The 14295-nt window shown below is 38.2% G+C and overlaps 1 protein-coding gene across 1 annotated transcript in view; it reads left to right on the top strand.

Annotated features, from left to right (window-relative positions):
• The window catches only part of PARG (poly(ADP-ribose) glycohydrolase), a 69134-nt gene that overhangs the window by 35222 nt on the left and 19617 nt on the right, over positions 1 to 14295 (top strand). Inside the window, exons 10-13 of the mRNA XM_068139997.1 lie at positions 8061 to 8140; positions 10649 to 10709; positions 11248 to 11323; positions 13506 to 13653. Of these exons, the coding sequence (XP_067996098.1) occupies positions 8061 to 8140; positions 10649 to 10709; positions 11248 to 11323; positions 13506 to 13653 (365 nt within the window). The remainder of the gene's footprint in view (positions 1 to 8060; positions 8141 to 10648; positions 10710 to 11247; positions 11324 to 13505; positions 13654 to 14295) is intronic.

Here is a 14295-nt window from a genome sequence, read left to right as displayed (position 1 = left end):
AGCTTTATGCAAGATATCCCATCAGAAAAATAAACCATTAAATTTTCCACTTTATTCCTCTTAGTGATGAATTTTCCATGAAAGCTCCATGCTGGTTGAATGTAGAGCATGAATTGTATTGGCACTTCTTAGATCATTTCTACAATTATGATGTTGGTGGCACAGTTTAGTGTTCTTACAATGTTGCACATAGTTAGGTCTTTTCTTGTGAATAGTTTATGGTTAAGTGTCACACTTTTACAAAAAAATATATTCTTCAAGAAATGCATTAAAGATAAGTTCAAACTATGCCTTCCTGCATTTGTTTCTTATAAGATGCTGAAACAGATACAATCCACTGTCACATAAGACATTGCTATGTGGAGGCTTTTATAGAATATATTTTCTGGAAAGGAACCTTTGAGATCATCTAGTCCAATCTTTGACCCAGCATAAGTTGTCAGATTTAGGTCTTAATACTATGTGTAGAATTTGGTAGTTTAGGAAACTACCTAGTTTGATTATATGTAAAAGCCAAGCATAAGGAAGAAAACTTCGGCAGTCTTGAGCAAGTGTTCTGGAGGACTGAAAAGGACCTTTTCTTTTGTGTCTTTGACCTGCTATTAGACCCATTATTAGCTATTGTGTCAAGTTACAGTTTAGTTAAACTGGAGATACTGTGCATCTGTAATAGCTCCCATCAAAGTATTTGAGGTGGAATTCACACTTGAAGTCTCAGAATTGTTTCAGTTGGAAGAGACCTCTAAGATCATCAAGTCCAACTGTCAACCTAAGACCACCAAACCCACTGAACCCCTTTATGTTTGTACAGTTTCTAAGTTCTTTTCTTGTCAGATGCACTTACAACTCAGCTAGATTTATTTTTTAATATTTTTTTTTTCAGTATGCCTAAAGCTTCTGTAAGTATGTGTTCAAGAGGGGATTGGACATGGCACTTGGTGCCATGGTCTAGTAGTCATGAGGTCATGGGTGACAGGTTGGACTTGATAATCTCTGAGGTCTTTTCCAACCTTGTTGATTGTATGATTCGTCCAACTGCAGATCACCAAGACATGGGCTTCAAAGTCATCCTCCATCCAAAGGAAAAGGCATACTTGAAGTATATCTAATGGTGTGAGCCTGGTAGATCTTTTGGCACATATGTTACTAAGTGCTTGGGTCAGGAACTGCCAGCATTCCCCTAGGGCAGAATTTATAAAACAGACCTTTAAAGTAATTTCAAGTGATTGGAAATGAGGAGCAAACGCACTAGTTAAGATCTATGTCTTTTATGGAATGTATAATGCATGAAAGGAAATGGTCAAACTGTATAGTACGTTTATGCAGGAGAATTGAAGTCTAATTTACCAGTAATGCAATTATCTTCATAAACAACATTAATTTTGCCAAACTAATGAGTATTCTCTGGGGATTAAATTACCTAGTGACTTTGAGAGAACTTGGTTTGGACTGAGGGATGCATTGCTCCTCTGAAAAGTGATTCTAGGTTTTTGATCCTGCAAAACTGTTCTGTTATGCCTGCTTTAGTTATATGTTCTAATTAGCCTTGCATGGAATACTTCAAGCTGAGTATAATTTTCTGACAAGTTTAAGACCAACATGTGTGTGGTAAATGATGAAATACTCTTTAAATAGGTAACTTTAAAAGGAGTCTGGCAATAATAACTTTGTAGTGATTAAAGCAGTACTCAGTCTAAAATTTTTTCTTTTGTTAGCTTAATATTAATTTAGTCCAGAACTTAGTTGTATTATAACAGTTGTACCATAACCCCAGCTACAGTTGTAGCTTTGAGCGTTCATTTGTTTCACACCCTCAGGGTAAAATGTCTTACTCTGTTAATCCTTGGTGTTGAGTACTTGGAGTTAGCATCTTATAATTTCATCAATCAGGTATCAATCTGATGTATTTTAAGATTTCCAAATGACCAAAACTTTTTCTTACAGGAGGCCTATAATGCTCAAAGTTACTTGCCACAATAAACAAAAGTACAAAATGAAAAGCATAGAGAACAGAGATGTGGGTGTATGTGTCTCAGACCTGATGCAGGGATTATATGCATCTAGATTGCCCATAAAATTACATTGCTCAGTATTTTTGTTTATACAAGTCTAGAGATTTAGTGAAATGTAAGCATGTTGAGCAGTATGATGTTCTGAATTTTGAGATGATGACAGGTGATACCTATGACGCGTGACAATCAATAAGAACTTGGCCTCTGTTGTAGGTTGTATTATTGAAAGGATTGTTTTTCTCCTATTTGATGTCTAGGGAATTCAACAGCTCTAAATTGCATCCTGTATAAACAGGAAACAAAGGCAGTTTTAATACAGAAAGATGGAATTCATATACACTGGGCATGAGTAAAGCAGAACTGAGGTTACTGTACCTGACTTACGTAAGGCTGTGCAATGTTTTCCTGTCTGCAAGTGCAAGATTGTTTCCTTTTGTACTGTCAGATCATTAATGTGCCTGCCTTTCATCCCTCTGGAAGGAATTTCTCATCTAGTTTTTTCTGCTTTTGATTTATATGAAGTACAGATTTCATTAATTGAAGTGTTTATATTCTGAATAGCTTTACTTTTAGTGCCCATTTAAAATACTTTTAATAGTTTTAATGGCTACAGGACTTTGTAGTAAAGATTTCGATTTTATATTGTGTATAAGAATTTCCTACTGAAGATGATTTCACACTTCTTTGTCTTACAGTAAGGAATTGATATTTAAGTATTTAGGTGTTAAAGATTTAAGTACTGCACAGTAGTCTTCAAACTTCAATTGCACATACATAGTGGCAAAAAAAGTTTTGAGCGTGCAGCCCCACTATACATAGTTGTTTACTTATATGTACATTTGCTCCTGTACTAATACATTACATTCTAAAGCATGCACTAAAAAAGAAATTTTAAAAGGTTGAGATAATTATGAATAAACAGTATTTAGAAAATACTTTCTATTTTATAAATGGTACAAAAATATTTTCTTCTTGTATCCTAGTGAATTGCCTTGCACATCCCTGGAATGCTTTAAAGACCAGAGTGAGTCTAGGGTATTGCTATTTACAAAATACCAGCATGTAAGCAGGAATGAAACACTTCAAAGGCCCTGTGCTCTTTAACATCTTTATTGATGATCTGGATGAGGGCATTGAGTCCATCATCAGTAAATTTGCTGACGACACCAAGCTGGGGGCAAGAGTTGATCTGCTGGAGGGTAGAGAGGCTCTGCAGAGAGACCTGGACAGGCTGGACAGATGGGCAGAATCCAACGGCATGAGATTTAACACATCCAAATGCCGGGTTCTGCACATTGGCCACAACAACCCCATGCAGTGCTACAGGCTGGGGTCAGAGTGGCTAGAGAGCAGCCAGGCAGAGAGGGATCTGGGGGTGCTGGTTGATGGTAGGCTTAACATGAGCCTGCAGTGTGCCCAGGCAGCCAAGAGGGCCAATGGCATCCTGGCCTGCATCAAGAACAGTGTGGCCAGCAGGAGCAGGGAGGTCATTCTGCCCCTGTACACTGCACTGGTTAGGCCACACCTCGAGTACTGTGTCCAGTTCTGGGCCCCTCAGTTTAGGAAGGATGTTGACTTGCTGGAACGAGTCCAGAGAAGAGCAACAAAGTTGGTGAGGGGTTTGGAACACAAGCCCTATGAGGAGAGGCTGAGGGAGCTGGGGCTGCTTAGCCTGGAGAAGAGGAGACTTAGGGGTGACCTTATCACTCTCTACAACTACCTGAAGGGAGGTTGTAGACAGGCTGATGATGGTCTCTTCTCCCAGGCACCCAGTACCAGAACAAGAGGACACAGTCTCAAGCTGCGCCAGGGGAGGTTCAGGTTGGATGTTAGGAAGAAGTTCTATACAGAAAGAGTGATTGCGCTATGGAATGGGTTGCCCGGGGAGGTGGTGGAGTCGCCGTCATTGAAGGTGTTCAGAAGGAGACTTGACGGGGTGCTTGGTGCCATGGGTTAGCTGTTTGGGTGGGTTGGATTGGTTGATGGGTTGGACACGATGATCTTGAAGGTCTCTTCCAACCTGGTTTGGTTTATTCTAATAAAGGTTTAGTCTAATAATTTATTTATTGTGATAAGGGGAGTGTAAATGGTAGCAATGAAACACTTGTTGCAGCTCCATTCTTCATGAAAAGTGCTTGACCTGAAACTGACAGGAAGTTTGTTCCATCTTTTTTTGTTCAAGTGGAGCTTTAGTTATGTTGCTAAGTTTCAGAGGCAGGTAAATATTTCCATATGAGGACTGCAAAACCCAGGATATTGATTGCATTTCTGACATTCTTTTTTGCACTCTAAAATTATAGGAAAACATTTAAGCAAAACAAATACACAACTTCTTGTAATCATTATTGAAACAGTGTGAACTATTGCTGTGTGTCTTTGCTGTATGTTTACTGACAGTTGCATATTCTTTTATATTTTTAATATTCCCTCATATATAGGATTTCTCTTACGGACAATTGAATTAAGTGTCTGATTATGTGCTAGGAAAGAGTTTTCATTTAGCCAGACTGACTTTAAAATCAGCTTTTTGTTTATGATACTGTTCTCCCAACTACTTTTTAAATGTTTTTAAATCTCTAACCTTGATTCCTTGAACACTTATCTCTGTAGAGGTCTTGCTTTTGATTAATGCTGTCACTACCCTGACTTGAGATAAATTTGCAGCTGTATTTGATGGTCAGCCCTGCAAGCTTTCTTAGCTCCTCTGTCTGCTAAATTGAAGCTTTGTGCATGGCAGTAGGAACATCCTGTACAAAACAGCTTACATACGCAGTTGCCAGTAGTGTCTTAGTTAAACTGAAAGTGGGCTTGCAGTGCTTTACATTTGATTTACAGTGCACTTCATTTGGATGAGTTCTTTAGTTGGAATTAATGGGTTTTGGCTTTGGGTTCTTCTGTCAGAAAATTGATTATGTGGATTCCACTTCACTTTTTCTGTTTGTTTGTTCTAGTAGGATCTATGTCTCAGCTTGAATTTTATTTACTATCTAGTGATGCCCTCATCTAGTTTTGCTCTTCAAAATAGAGACAATTGCTTCAGAAAGAAAACTTCTCATAGTTTTGTCTAATTGATCATTTTGGAAGTAAGGTTGATATGTTCATAACTTTGCCATTTTATAGCTTTGTTTGCAGACAGCTATCTTCAGTTTTCCACTAGCTTACTAATGGGAGTAAATTCTAGACACAGGAAATAAGAAGTAAATCTAAGCATATTAATCTAATACACGATTTCTTCAAACTGCTATAGTGCCATAAATGGTTTGGACAAACATAATTTATGATGGATTCAGTCCTGAAATGTGTGCAGGACTGATATTGCCTGGTTTTGGTTTTAATAAACAGTTTTTTAAAAGAGAAGTGTTTTCCAGTATTTCAGAGTGGGTTTTCAAAGAGAAAGTACAATTTATGTCATAGCTAAGAAAAGCAGATTCTATGAGGAGAAGGGTGATGAGAGCTCTTGAGCTAACTGCTATAAAAGATCTAATGCATGTAGCTTCAGGATACATAGAGCTACTAGGTTAAAATACAGATAATTTTGAATACCACCAGGATTCTTTTATCCATGCTATATGAAGTGTCCCACTACAGGAAGGAATGCCTGAGCTCATGGCCAGAACTTTAAAAATTCTTTTGTGTTGCCCTGTGATTTTTGCCCAGCTGTATAGGACTAGAACTGAAATACAGATATTATTTTTGGTTTTATTATTATAGATGGTGTTTTGGGGAACATTTATCTCTTATAAATTAAAAGATAGGCAAATGCTGAACATTTCAGATTTAGAAAAGTATTTGGTTGAAATTCCCTACCTGACAGAGTGCATTTTGGTGAGTAATTGTAACAGATGAAACCAAGTTCATCTCCCTTGCTGTTGCCTTCAGTGTTGGTCTGGTTTATTTCAGGCATATCTTTCCCAGATTTGTAATTCTCCTGCCCAGTCTGGTAGTTAAGCAAAATCCTGTCTTGCCTTTGTGACAAGAACTCTCTCCTGAGTGTTTGCAACATAAGTGAGATTTCTGTTTGATGTAGCAAGGCAAAACACCAGTAAAGGCATGAAAGGGCTAATAGATAAATTAACCTGTTAAAAGGATTCATACCAAATGAGACATAGATAAAGGGTCATGTACAATGTTTTTAAGCAAGATCTGCACACACACATCAACTTTTATGAACCTCTTATTAGTTGTATCACAGTATCACTTAGGTTGGAAAGGACCTCGAGGATCATCGAGTCCAACCTATCAACACAGACCCCATGACTAGACCATGGCACCAAGTGCCACGTCCAATCTCCCCTTGAACGCCTCCAGGGTTGATGACTCAACCACCTCCCTGGGCAACCGGTTTCAATGCCGAATGACTCGCTCGGTGAAGAATTTCCTCCTCACCTCGAGTCTGAACCTCCCCTGGCGCAGCTTGAGACTGTGTCCCCTTGTTCTGGTGCTGGTTGCCTGGGAGAAGAGGCCAACCCCCTCCTGGCTACAACCACCTTTCAGGTAGTTGTAGAGGGCAATGAGGTCACCCCTGAGCCTCCTCTTCTCCAGGCTAAACAATCCCAGCTCCCTCAGCCTCTCCTCATAGGGCTTGTGTTCAAGGCCTCTCACCAGCCTTGTTGCCCTTCTCTGGACACGCTCAAGTGTTTCAATGTCCTTCTTAAACTGAGGAGCCCAGAACTGGACACAGTACTCAAGGTGCGGCCTAACCAGAGCAGAGTACAGGGGCACTATGACCTCCCTGCTCCTGCTGGCCACACTATTCCTAATGCAGGCCAGGATGCTATTGGCCCTCCTGGCCACCTGGGCACACTGCTGGCTCATATTCAGGTGGCTGTCGATCAGCACACCCAGGTCCCTCTCTGTTTGGGAGCTCTCCAGCCACTCCGACCCCACAATGCTTTGATAGAACTTTTTGGTCCATTTCAAAACAGACCAGATAACCCTGGAGTTTTCCTTCTTATATCCCTATTATTTTATTCAAAGAATAAAAAAGTTTCCATAAAAACCTTTTACCTCTTTAATATACGTATTTTTGGATGAAATTGATCTCTTCAGCATGTATACTTCATAAGCATTTTTAAATGCTGAAAAAAATCTAGTTCACTTCATTGCTGAAAGCTAAATTCACCCAACAGCTTTCTGGTTTTTAAAGGAGGTTGTCATTCCAGTACATGGAAACAAATGAATAATGTTGTGTCATTCCTTTCTGAGAAGGGAACCCTACACCCTTAGGGCATTTGCTGTATCAGACAGCCTTTGAGTAGGAAGTTAACTAAAGGATATTATTCCTGAAGCTGCCGCTCTTCTTCCTTCCAGATACATTCCATTATGCGTTGCCAGTAACAATGCCTTGTCACTTTGTTGGAAGTGAAATTAAGTAATGTGTGCTCAAGCTGCTGGAAGGCAGATGATGCAGTCAAAGTATTTCAGCTAACCTTAAAAGAATACATTCACTTAATGGCTGAAAATAGGACACTCCTTCTTAATGCTTAGGTTTTTACAAATAAATGATTGAATGCCCATACTAGCCCAGTGGATGAAGCAGTGTCTGGTGGTGGTAGATTTTTTTTCTTTCCTCTTTATTTAGAAATGCAGTGCAATTGAAAGCAATATGGTTGCATTAATTCTTTTCAACTCACTGAACTGGAAGTAGGGTAAGACATTTGGATCTTGGAGTACTCAACATACAGGTTTTCACCCTTTGGTCATTTACTTTGACACAAGCCAGTCTGTTGCAAATAAACTGGCAGCTTTCCTGGATGTTCATACTGAAATACAAATTTCTTTATAGTACAAAATAACTAGGAGTGAGATAGGGATTCACTTAGCATCTTCTTCAGAAATTTAGCAAGTGAATGAACTTGTTACTCCTAAAGACCTGTTACAGAGAAGGCTGTCTAGAGAATTCTTAGGACAGTAGTATATTTAAATGCAAAGCTAATTGAAATGTGTGCATAATAATTACAGAATCAAATCACAATTAGTCAGTAGCCTAATTACTATGCACTCTATCCCTGAAACCTAATTGTTTTGTTTCATTTTTTTGTTTTTCAGATTGTTTGAAGGACGATCACCAAGGAAGCCTGAGAAACTTAAGACCCTTTTCTGCTATTTTAGGAGAGTTACAGAAAAAAGTAATCCTTTTTTCTTTTTCTCTGAACTACAAAGCAGATACATGAAAAATTTAATCCCATTATATGATGAAAGTGTGCAACAAAAGGCAGTTTGTGAAGCACACTGATCCTCATATCAATGTTGTTTCTTCTCATATATATGATGCATGCAATTGACATTTCTGCATATAGCTTACTCTGTTTTGTTTCTTTAGACAGATTACAGGGAGGGTTTTGTAAAATATTTACAGATATATTTTCACCCCCCTTTGTAGATAGATATTAAAAAAAGGTGTGTAAATATGTATAGATAAATATACATATGTGTGATGTTTTTAATCTATGCAACTATTTATTGTGTCAGAGTGAGAATGTAGAAGAAACTTAGTATCATATGTAGTCCTTAATCACAGGCTTAAGGATTCTGAATCGAGCCTCAGACTTCCTGCAGTATGCATATTTAATCTTTTGGCTATAACTTCTATAGTTGTGGGGGATTTTCCCATACTTGTGTTGACATTTCTCCCAAAGCAAAGCTGTTAAGTTGGCCCAGTTCAAATAAAACGAGTGACAGCAGGACGTGAGATATCCCCAACTCTTTTAGAAGTCAGTGCACTATTTTCCTTAGTGTGCTCAGTCAGATCTTCTGTTGTTTACCATGAATTTGAAATCTGCATAAGCTTTCAAAAGCAGATTTATTTTTCTGAAAACTGCCCCAGAGTTTATAGATTGTGGTATTGGGAAGAAAGATTTCACTGCAGTAGCATACTTCATACCCGCAGCAATATCTTTATTATAGGGTTGGCTTTTTTTTCCTTACATGTCAGTATTTCACTATAAGCTTCATACTCTTTCACAAGGGTTTGTTTTAAAAGGAAGACAGCTTTAGGCTATTAAATACAAAAATCCCTTTACTTGTTTCAGTCCTTCAGTTCATCATTTTAATTCACCACAAATTAAATGCAGCAACGTCCTGTTTCAGCTATCAAACTTTCAGAAATGTCAATAGATCTAAATCTCTGAGGTAAAAAGTAAATCTGATCTATGCATGGGACTGAGAAGCAATATCATGTACTAGGCTTTCTGTTTGTTTTTTTGTCTTTCCACGCTTGAGTAATTATGTTTTCGTGCAAACCAAATCTTAAATTTACACAGCTGTCCCTGACTCCCTGTTCCCTTTTTGGAACATGCTTTATGAAACTGCTATATTAGATTTCTTAATGTTATCACTTTGCATAATAATGAATGGGATTCTTGACTGCCCTTTTCTTGAATTAAAAATCCCTGTTGTACTTTTAAATGACCCCTTTTCTTTTTTGGCCAAGGAATTAGTAAGATGAAAGTAACTGAAGTTCATGAATTACTGTTAATATTTTGAAACCCTTTCCAGTGTAAATGGTAATTGAATTCCTTGTAGAACACAGTGGAGACTGTATCAGCTGAAGACTTTTTGCTCAGGAGATGAATGCTTAATTTGTAACATACTGGCACTGATACCGGTGCTCCTTTGTGAAAAAGCATGTGGTTGCTGGAAGCTCTGCGTGTTTGTTTCTAAGAGCAAGCAACTTGCTTCTTTTCCCCTACACTCTTGTAATTTGAAAGAAAAGCATAGGATTATTTAAAGCATTTGGAAGGATACGTTTGTGCTTTACAGACTGTTTTGAATGGTTTTCACAAGAAAACTTACTCAAGCAAAGCAGTGAGGCCCAAATTAATTTCTTATTAGGATGGCCCGGAGGTGTTCAAGAGGGGATTGGACGTGGCAGTTGGTGCCATGGTCTAGTTATGAGGTCTATGGAGACAGGTTGGACTTGATGATCTTTGAAGTTTCTTTCAACCTTGGTGATACTGTGATACTGTGACATCACCTACTATAGAAGGTTGATATTTTCTTTTTAATTTTTTTTTTTATATGTCATAAGAAGAAAAGATGATCATGCATCCTTTCCTGCAATGAGTAATGGCTACTCTTTTTGTCTTGATGGCAGGAGTTTTCTCTCAGTTAAAATACAGTGAATTTCATTAGCATCTGGGGGACTGAAAACAGTTTGATTTGAAATTCACTGTCACTACATCTTTATTGACTTTTTTGAAGCTGCTGCTTCATCCATCCATAGGTCGAGTACTTTCTGTGTTGCCTGTTAACCAGTAGCCATCTCTAAAGATTCATCTGTTGGGTTTTTTTTCTTTTCTTTAAGTGGCATCAGATTTTACTTTAACTATTGAGTCTTTCTATTAGTGTTTATGAGTTTAAAGGAAAGTCACTTAAGAAATAGGTTTATCTGGATCCGGAAAAGAAAATTACTCAAACTCCAAAGGGAAAAGGGAAGTGAATGTTTTGGTCTACATTCAGTTTGAGCATGGGCTCAGGGGAATATTTGAAGCCATGACTTTTGATGAAAGTTAAGTGTTTGTGTTTCTGCCAAGAATGATGTTTGTTGTAATTTAAAAAGCCTACCTTTTTAAATAACCTAAGGGCTACGGCTGCAGTAGCTAATACGTTTTCTTGTGTGGTTGGTTTGCCTGTAGAACCTACGGGATTGGTGACCTTTACAAGGCAATGTCTCCAGGAGTTTCCAGACTGGGAAAGGTAAGTCAAGTATCCTGTTAACATAAAAAAAAGTTGTAAATCAATGATAGCTGAATCCCATTCATGTCTGAAAGTACTACAGAAAGCAATGTTTGGTGTGGGTTGCTATTGGAAGAAGTACAGAGGGAAATGGATGAACTGCCACAAGCTGTTGGAGTGCCCTGAGTTTTCCGGTGTGTATGTGTGTGCCTGTGAAGCCAACAAGCCTTAAGTGTATTTTTAAAACACAAATGTTGCAGCTTCATTGCTGTTTAGCAAGTAAAAGTGGGACAAACTTGTGTGAAAAAGGTAAAACTTCCACTGCAAGCTTGGTATTTTATGGTGAAAGAGATGGAGAAACTCAACAATTGACTATCTTCCAATTTTATGAATTGTTTCTGAAAGGCAAATGTATTTTCTTTATCAGGGCCTTTTTTAAAAATCATCTTATGTTTGAGGGAAGAAGTTTGAATTTGGCTGGGTTTTCTTTAAAATTTGAAGTATTTTTGTGAAGATTCTGTAATCATCCTTTCTGTACAATATTTTTCCTCAATGACAGATCACAGAAAAAACTGTCCAGATTGCATGTCACCTATGAAGGCACCATTGAAAGCAATGGACAAGGTATGCTACAGGTAAGTTCATATAACAGTAAATGTGGCTCTATGTCATGTTCTTGTTATACTGTTGTGGTCTGCCAGCTTAAAAGAGATTGATTTATCTTCAATTGACTTAAATGACAAGATGTCATGCAGTGTAAAAGAAACATCAAGATTAATTCTATGGGCAGTCTTAGTTCTGTCAGTATTCCCCAGCTCATCTAGGTTTGCACATGTACCTGTTACAGGAAGAGCTGACAGAAAATTGCATGGCCCGGACAGCTTCAGGTCATGTGGTTCAAACCAAGATCAAAATTGACAAGAGAAAAGTTTCAGGCTGTGATCTTGATAAGTTGTCAAGGACTTCAGTTTATTTTTTAAAAAATATTTTTGTGCCCCAGACAGTGACCAGGTCAGTGGATCAGGAGCCTTTTATGCTGCTGCCAGCACCACTGTTTTGGTCTGGGAGGCAGTCAGCAAAAGAAATTCATAAGGAGGATGTCCTGTCCATATCTATAGCAAGGCACACAGCTGAGTTTTCAAATCAATTGTTTGTTTTTTTCCCTTTCTTTAATAAAATAAAAAAAGCCCAACCCAACAAAAAAAACCCAAAGGCAACCAAAATCCCTGCCTTCTAGAGTTTATTTTAAAAAAAAGTACAACTTCTTTAGCCAGGGAAAGTGGAAGAGGAGGAGGGAGAACTTCAAACTTCAAAATGTTTTGTGATTTCATGAACCTGGAGCGCTCAAATGTGTATTGAAATTATTTAAAGTTCCTATAACCTCAGAGTTGAGAGGAGTTTGGATTATGCCTTTCCCTGTACTGTTTCCGTTGCAGTCTGTAAAAGTGACTATTGCCTAGGATGTGATACTTTCCCTCCTAACTCTTTCAGTTCTTATCAAACAAACCATCTCTGCTCAGATAAAAAGCACTGGTTCCAAGAGGGAGCAGGATGACCAGGGAAATGCAGGAGTCTACAGTGACTCCAGCCTCAGTGGGCCAGGTCACTGGCTGGGACAAGCAAAGCAGAGATGGTGACAGTAATACTTTTTACTGACATACTGGTAGGTGATGGGTCAGGCCATGAAGGTAAATTCTAGACCTCTGGTCAGCTAGTGGCCATCAGCAGAGGCCAGTGCTGGGCATGGGCCCATACATGATATGTCTCAGGCAATGTCCAGCACAAGAATGTGTGTTTGTACAGGGGATAGGGAGGGATAGGGAGGCCAAGGTGAGGCTACTCAGAACAATTAAAGAGTATCTGGGGCCCTTACATGCTGAACATTTGAATAGCTTTCATGTTACTTTTTTGTACCATAGTGAAGCTCAGGAAATCCTAAATAACTGACGTCTGCTGGTGTTTCTAGGACAGACTTCAGGAGTGCTTGCTGTTGTAGTGTCTGGCTTTTCATGTGTTTCAGACTTGACTCTGACTTCTGAATTAGTTTGTAATCTATACAGGTGTTCATGCCACTACAGCAACTTTGTTGCCCTCTAGTAAATGTGCTCTTATCAGCTATCTGAATTAAAACCAATAAGAGACTAATAAAATTTGAAAGATGAAGTGACTTTTAAAACTTACACATTTATATAGCAGTTAATTTCCATAAAGACTAACCACTTTATTGAATAAACCAACTCCTTTAAAAGCGGTTGTTTATAATAAAAACGTAATTTGCAACAAGTAGTCCAGAGCTTTCAAACAGAAACCTTAATAATTATAATTCCTTGCCTAATTCAACTGTATTCCAAGGAGAATTAATAAGAGATGTTTTTAGTTACAGAACAACTGGTACAGGGGCAGTGCTGATCTAAAAATGCTTCAGTGTGGACAGCTGAGGCAGCGTGGTTATTAAAGGACAATTTAATTCTTCCGTGTCCATGAAATACCAAAAGAATACTGTTCTTTGATGTTTTCAACTTTCACATTTATTGAAATGTGTTTTATTCTTAAGTGAAGAAAATGCACAAAAGTTGGATTTAAAGCATTTGAGATGTAGAACTTTATTTTGCTTTGTCTTGCTTCAAGTTTTCTGAGAAGTAGGAAATTGGGAAAGACATGCTGTTAAACTGACCGTCCTGCTGCTGGTATTTTGAAGTAACAGCAACAGATTTCAATGGAAGTATTTAAATGTGTACAGGACTTCATTTACCGTGGAAAATGAAAGGATTTTGTGGTATTTGCTTATCTCAACCCTCCTGAATATATTTTTATTAGGTTGATTTTGCAAACCGTTTTGTTGGAGGTGGTGTGACCGGGGCAGGACTAGTACAAGAAGAAATTCGATTTTTAATCAACCCAGAACTGATTGTATCGAGACTTATCACTGAAGTCTTGGATCACAATGAATGTCTTATCATCACAGGTTAGTCATTGCAGAAAATGTTTCACATCTTATTCTGGATTTATATGTAGAAAATACATTTCAAGTTGAAGGTTAGTATGTTTATATGCTGTAGGGATAAATAAAAAATAGGAGTCATTTGACAAAGAGCTTCCTTCTTCACCACACCTCTTAAGGCCGTAGCACTGTTCCAAGAGATTTTTTTGTGAAGGAAAAAAAGTGTCAGCAAGCAGACAGAACTCCTTTTGAGGACTCAGTCTCCTCATACCTAGCTAAAGAATGCTGTTGTGCAGTAAATGTAAAAGCCACAAATACTAGCTGTTATCTCATACCAGCTGTTAGCAGGTATTGCTTCAGTTGCATGAAAGCAGGGTTGGGACTTTTTGTACCGTATGATATGACCATTGGGCTTGAAAGCTCTGAGAAGAGGAACTGTCTTCTAGTTTGCCTGAGTCATTATTTTGCCTGTGGTGGGGAGGGGTTCTGCCTCAACCCTTGAAATTACCAAAAAGGAGAGGAAGTGGAGAAGGAGAAAGTCATCATCCATTAAAAAGGGTAGAAAGTCAGGAAATGTTGCTTAAAGATTTTGATCTTTGTTATGAACTTCTGTTTGTGATACATCCAAATTAATTACAGGTTTGTAATTACTAAATGCTTCTCCAG

This window comes from Melanerpes formicivorus, unplaced genomic scaffold (genome assembly GCF_026170545.1).
Source record: "Melanerpes formicivorus ecotype bairdi unplaced genomic scaffold, bMelFor1.0.p_v2 SCAF_6, whole genome shotgun sequence".
Classification (NCBI taxonomy): Eukaryota; Metazoa; Chordata; class Aves; order Piciformes; family Picidae; genus Melanerpes; species Melanerpes formicivorus.
The sequence above is the reverse complement of the archived record's forward strand: the minus strand, read 5'-3'. Positions and strand labels throughout refer to the sequence as shown.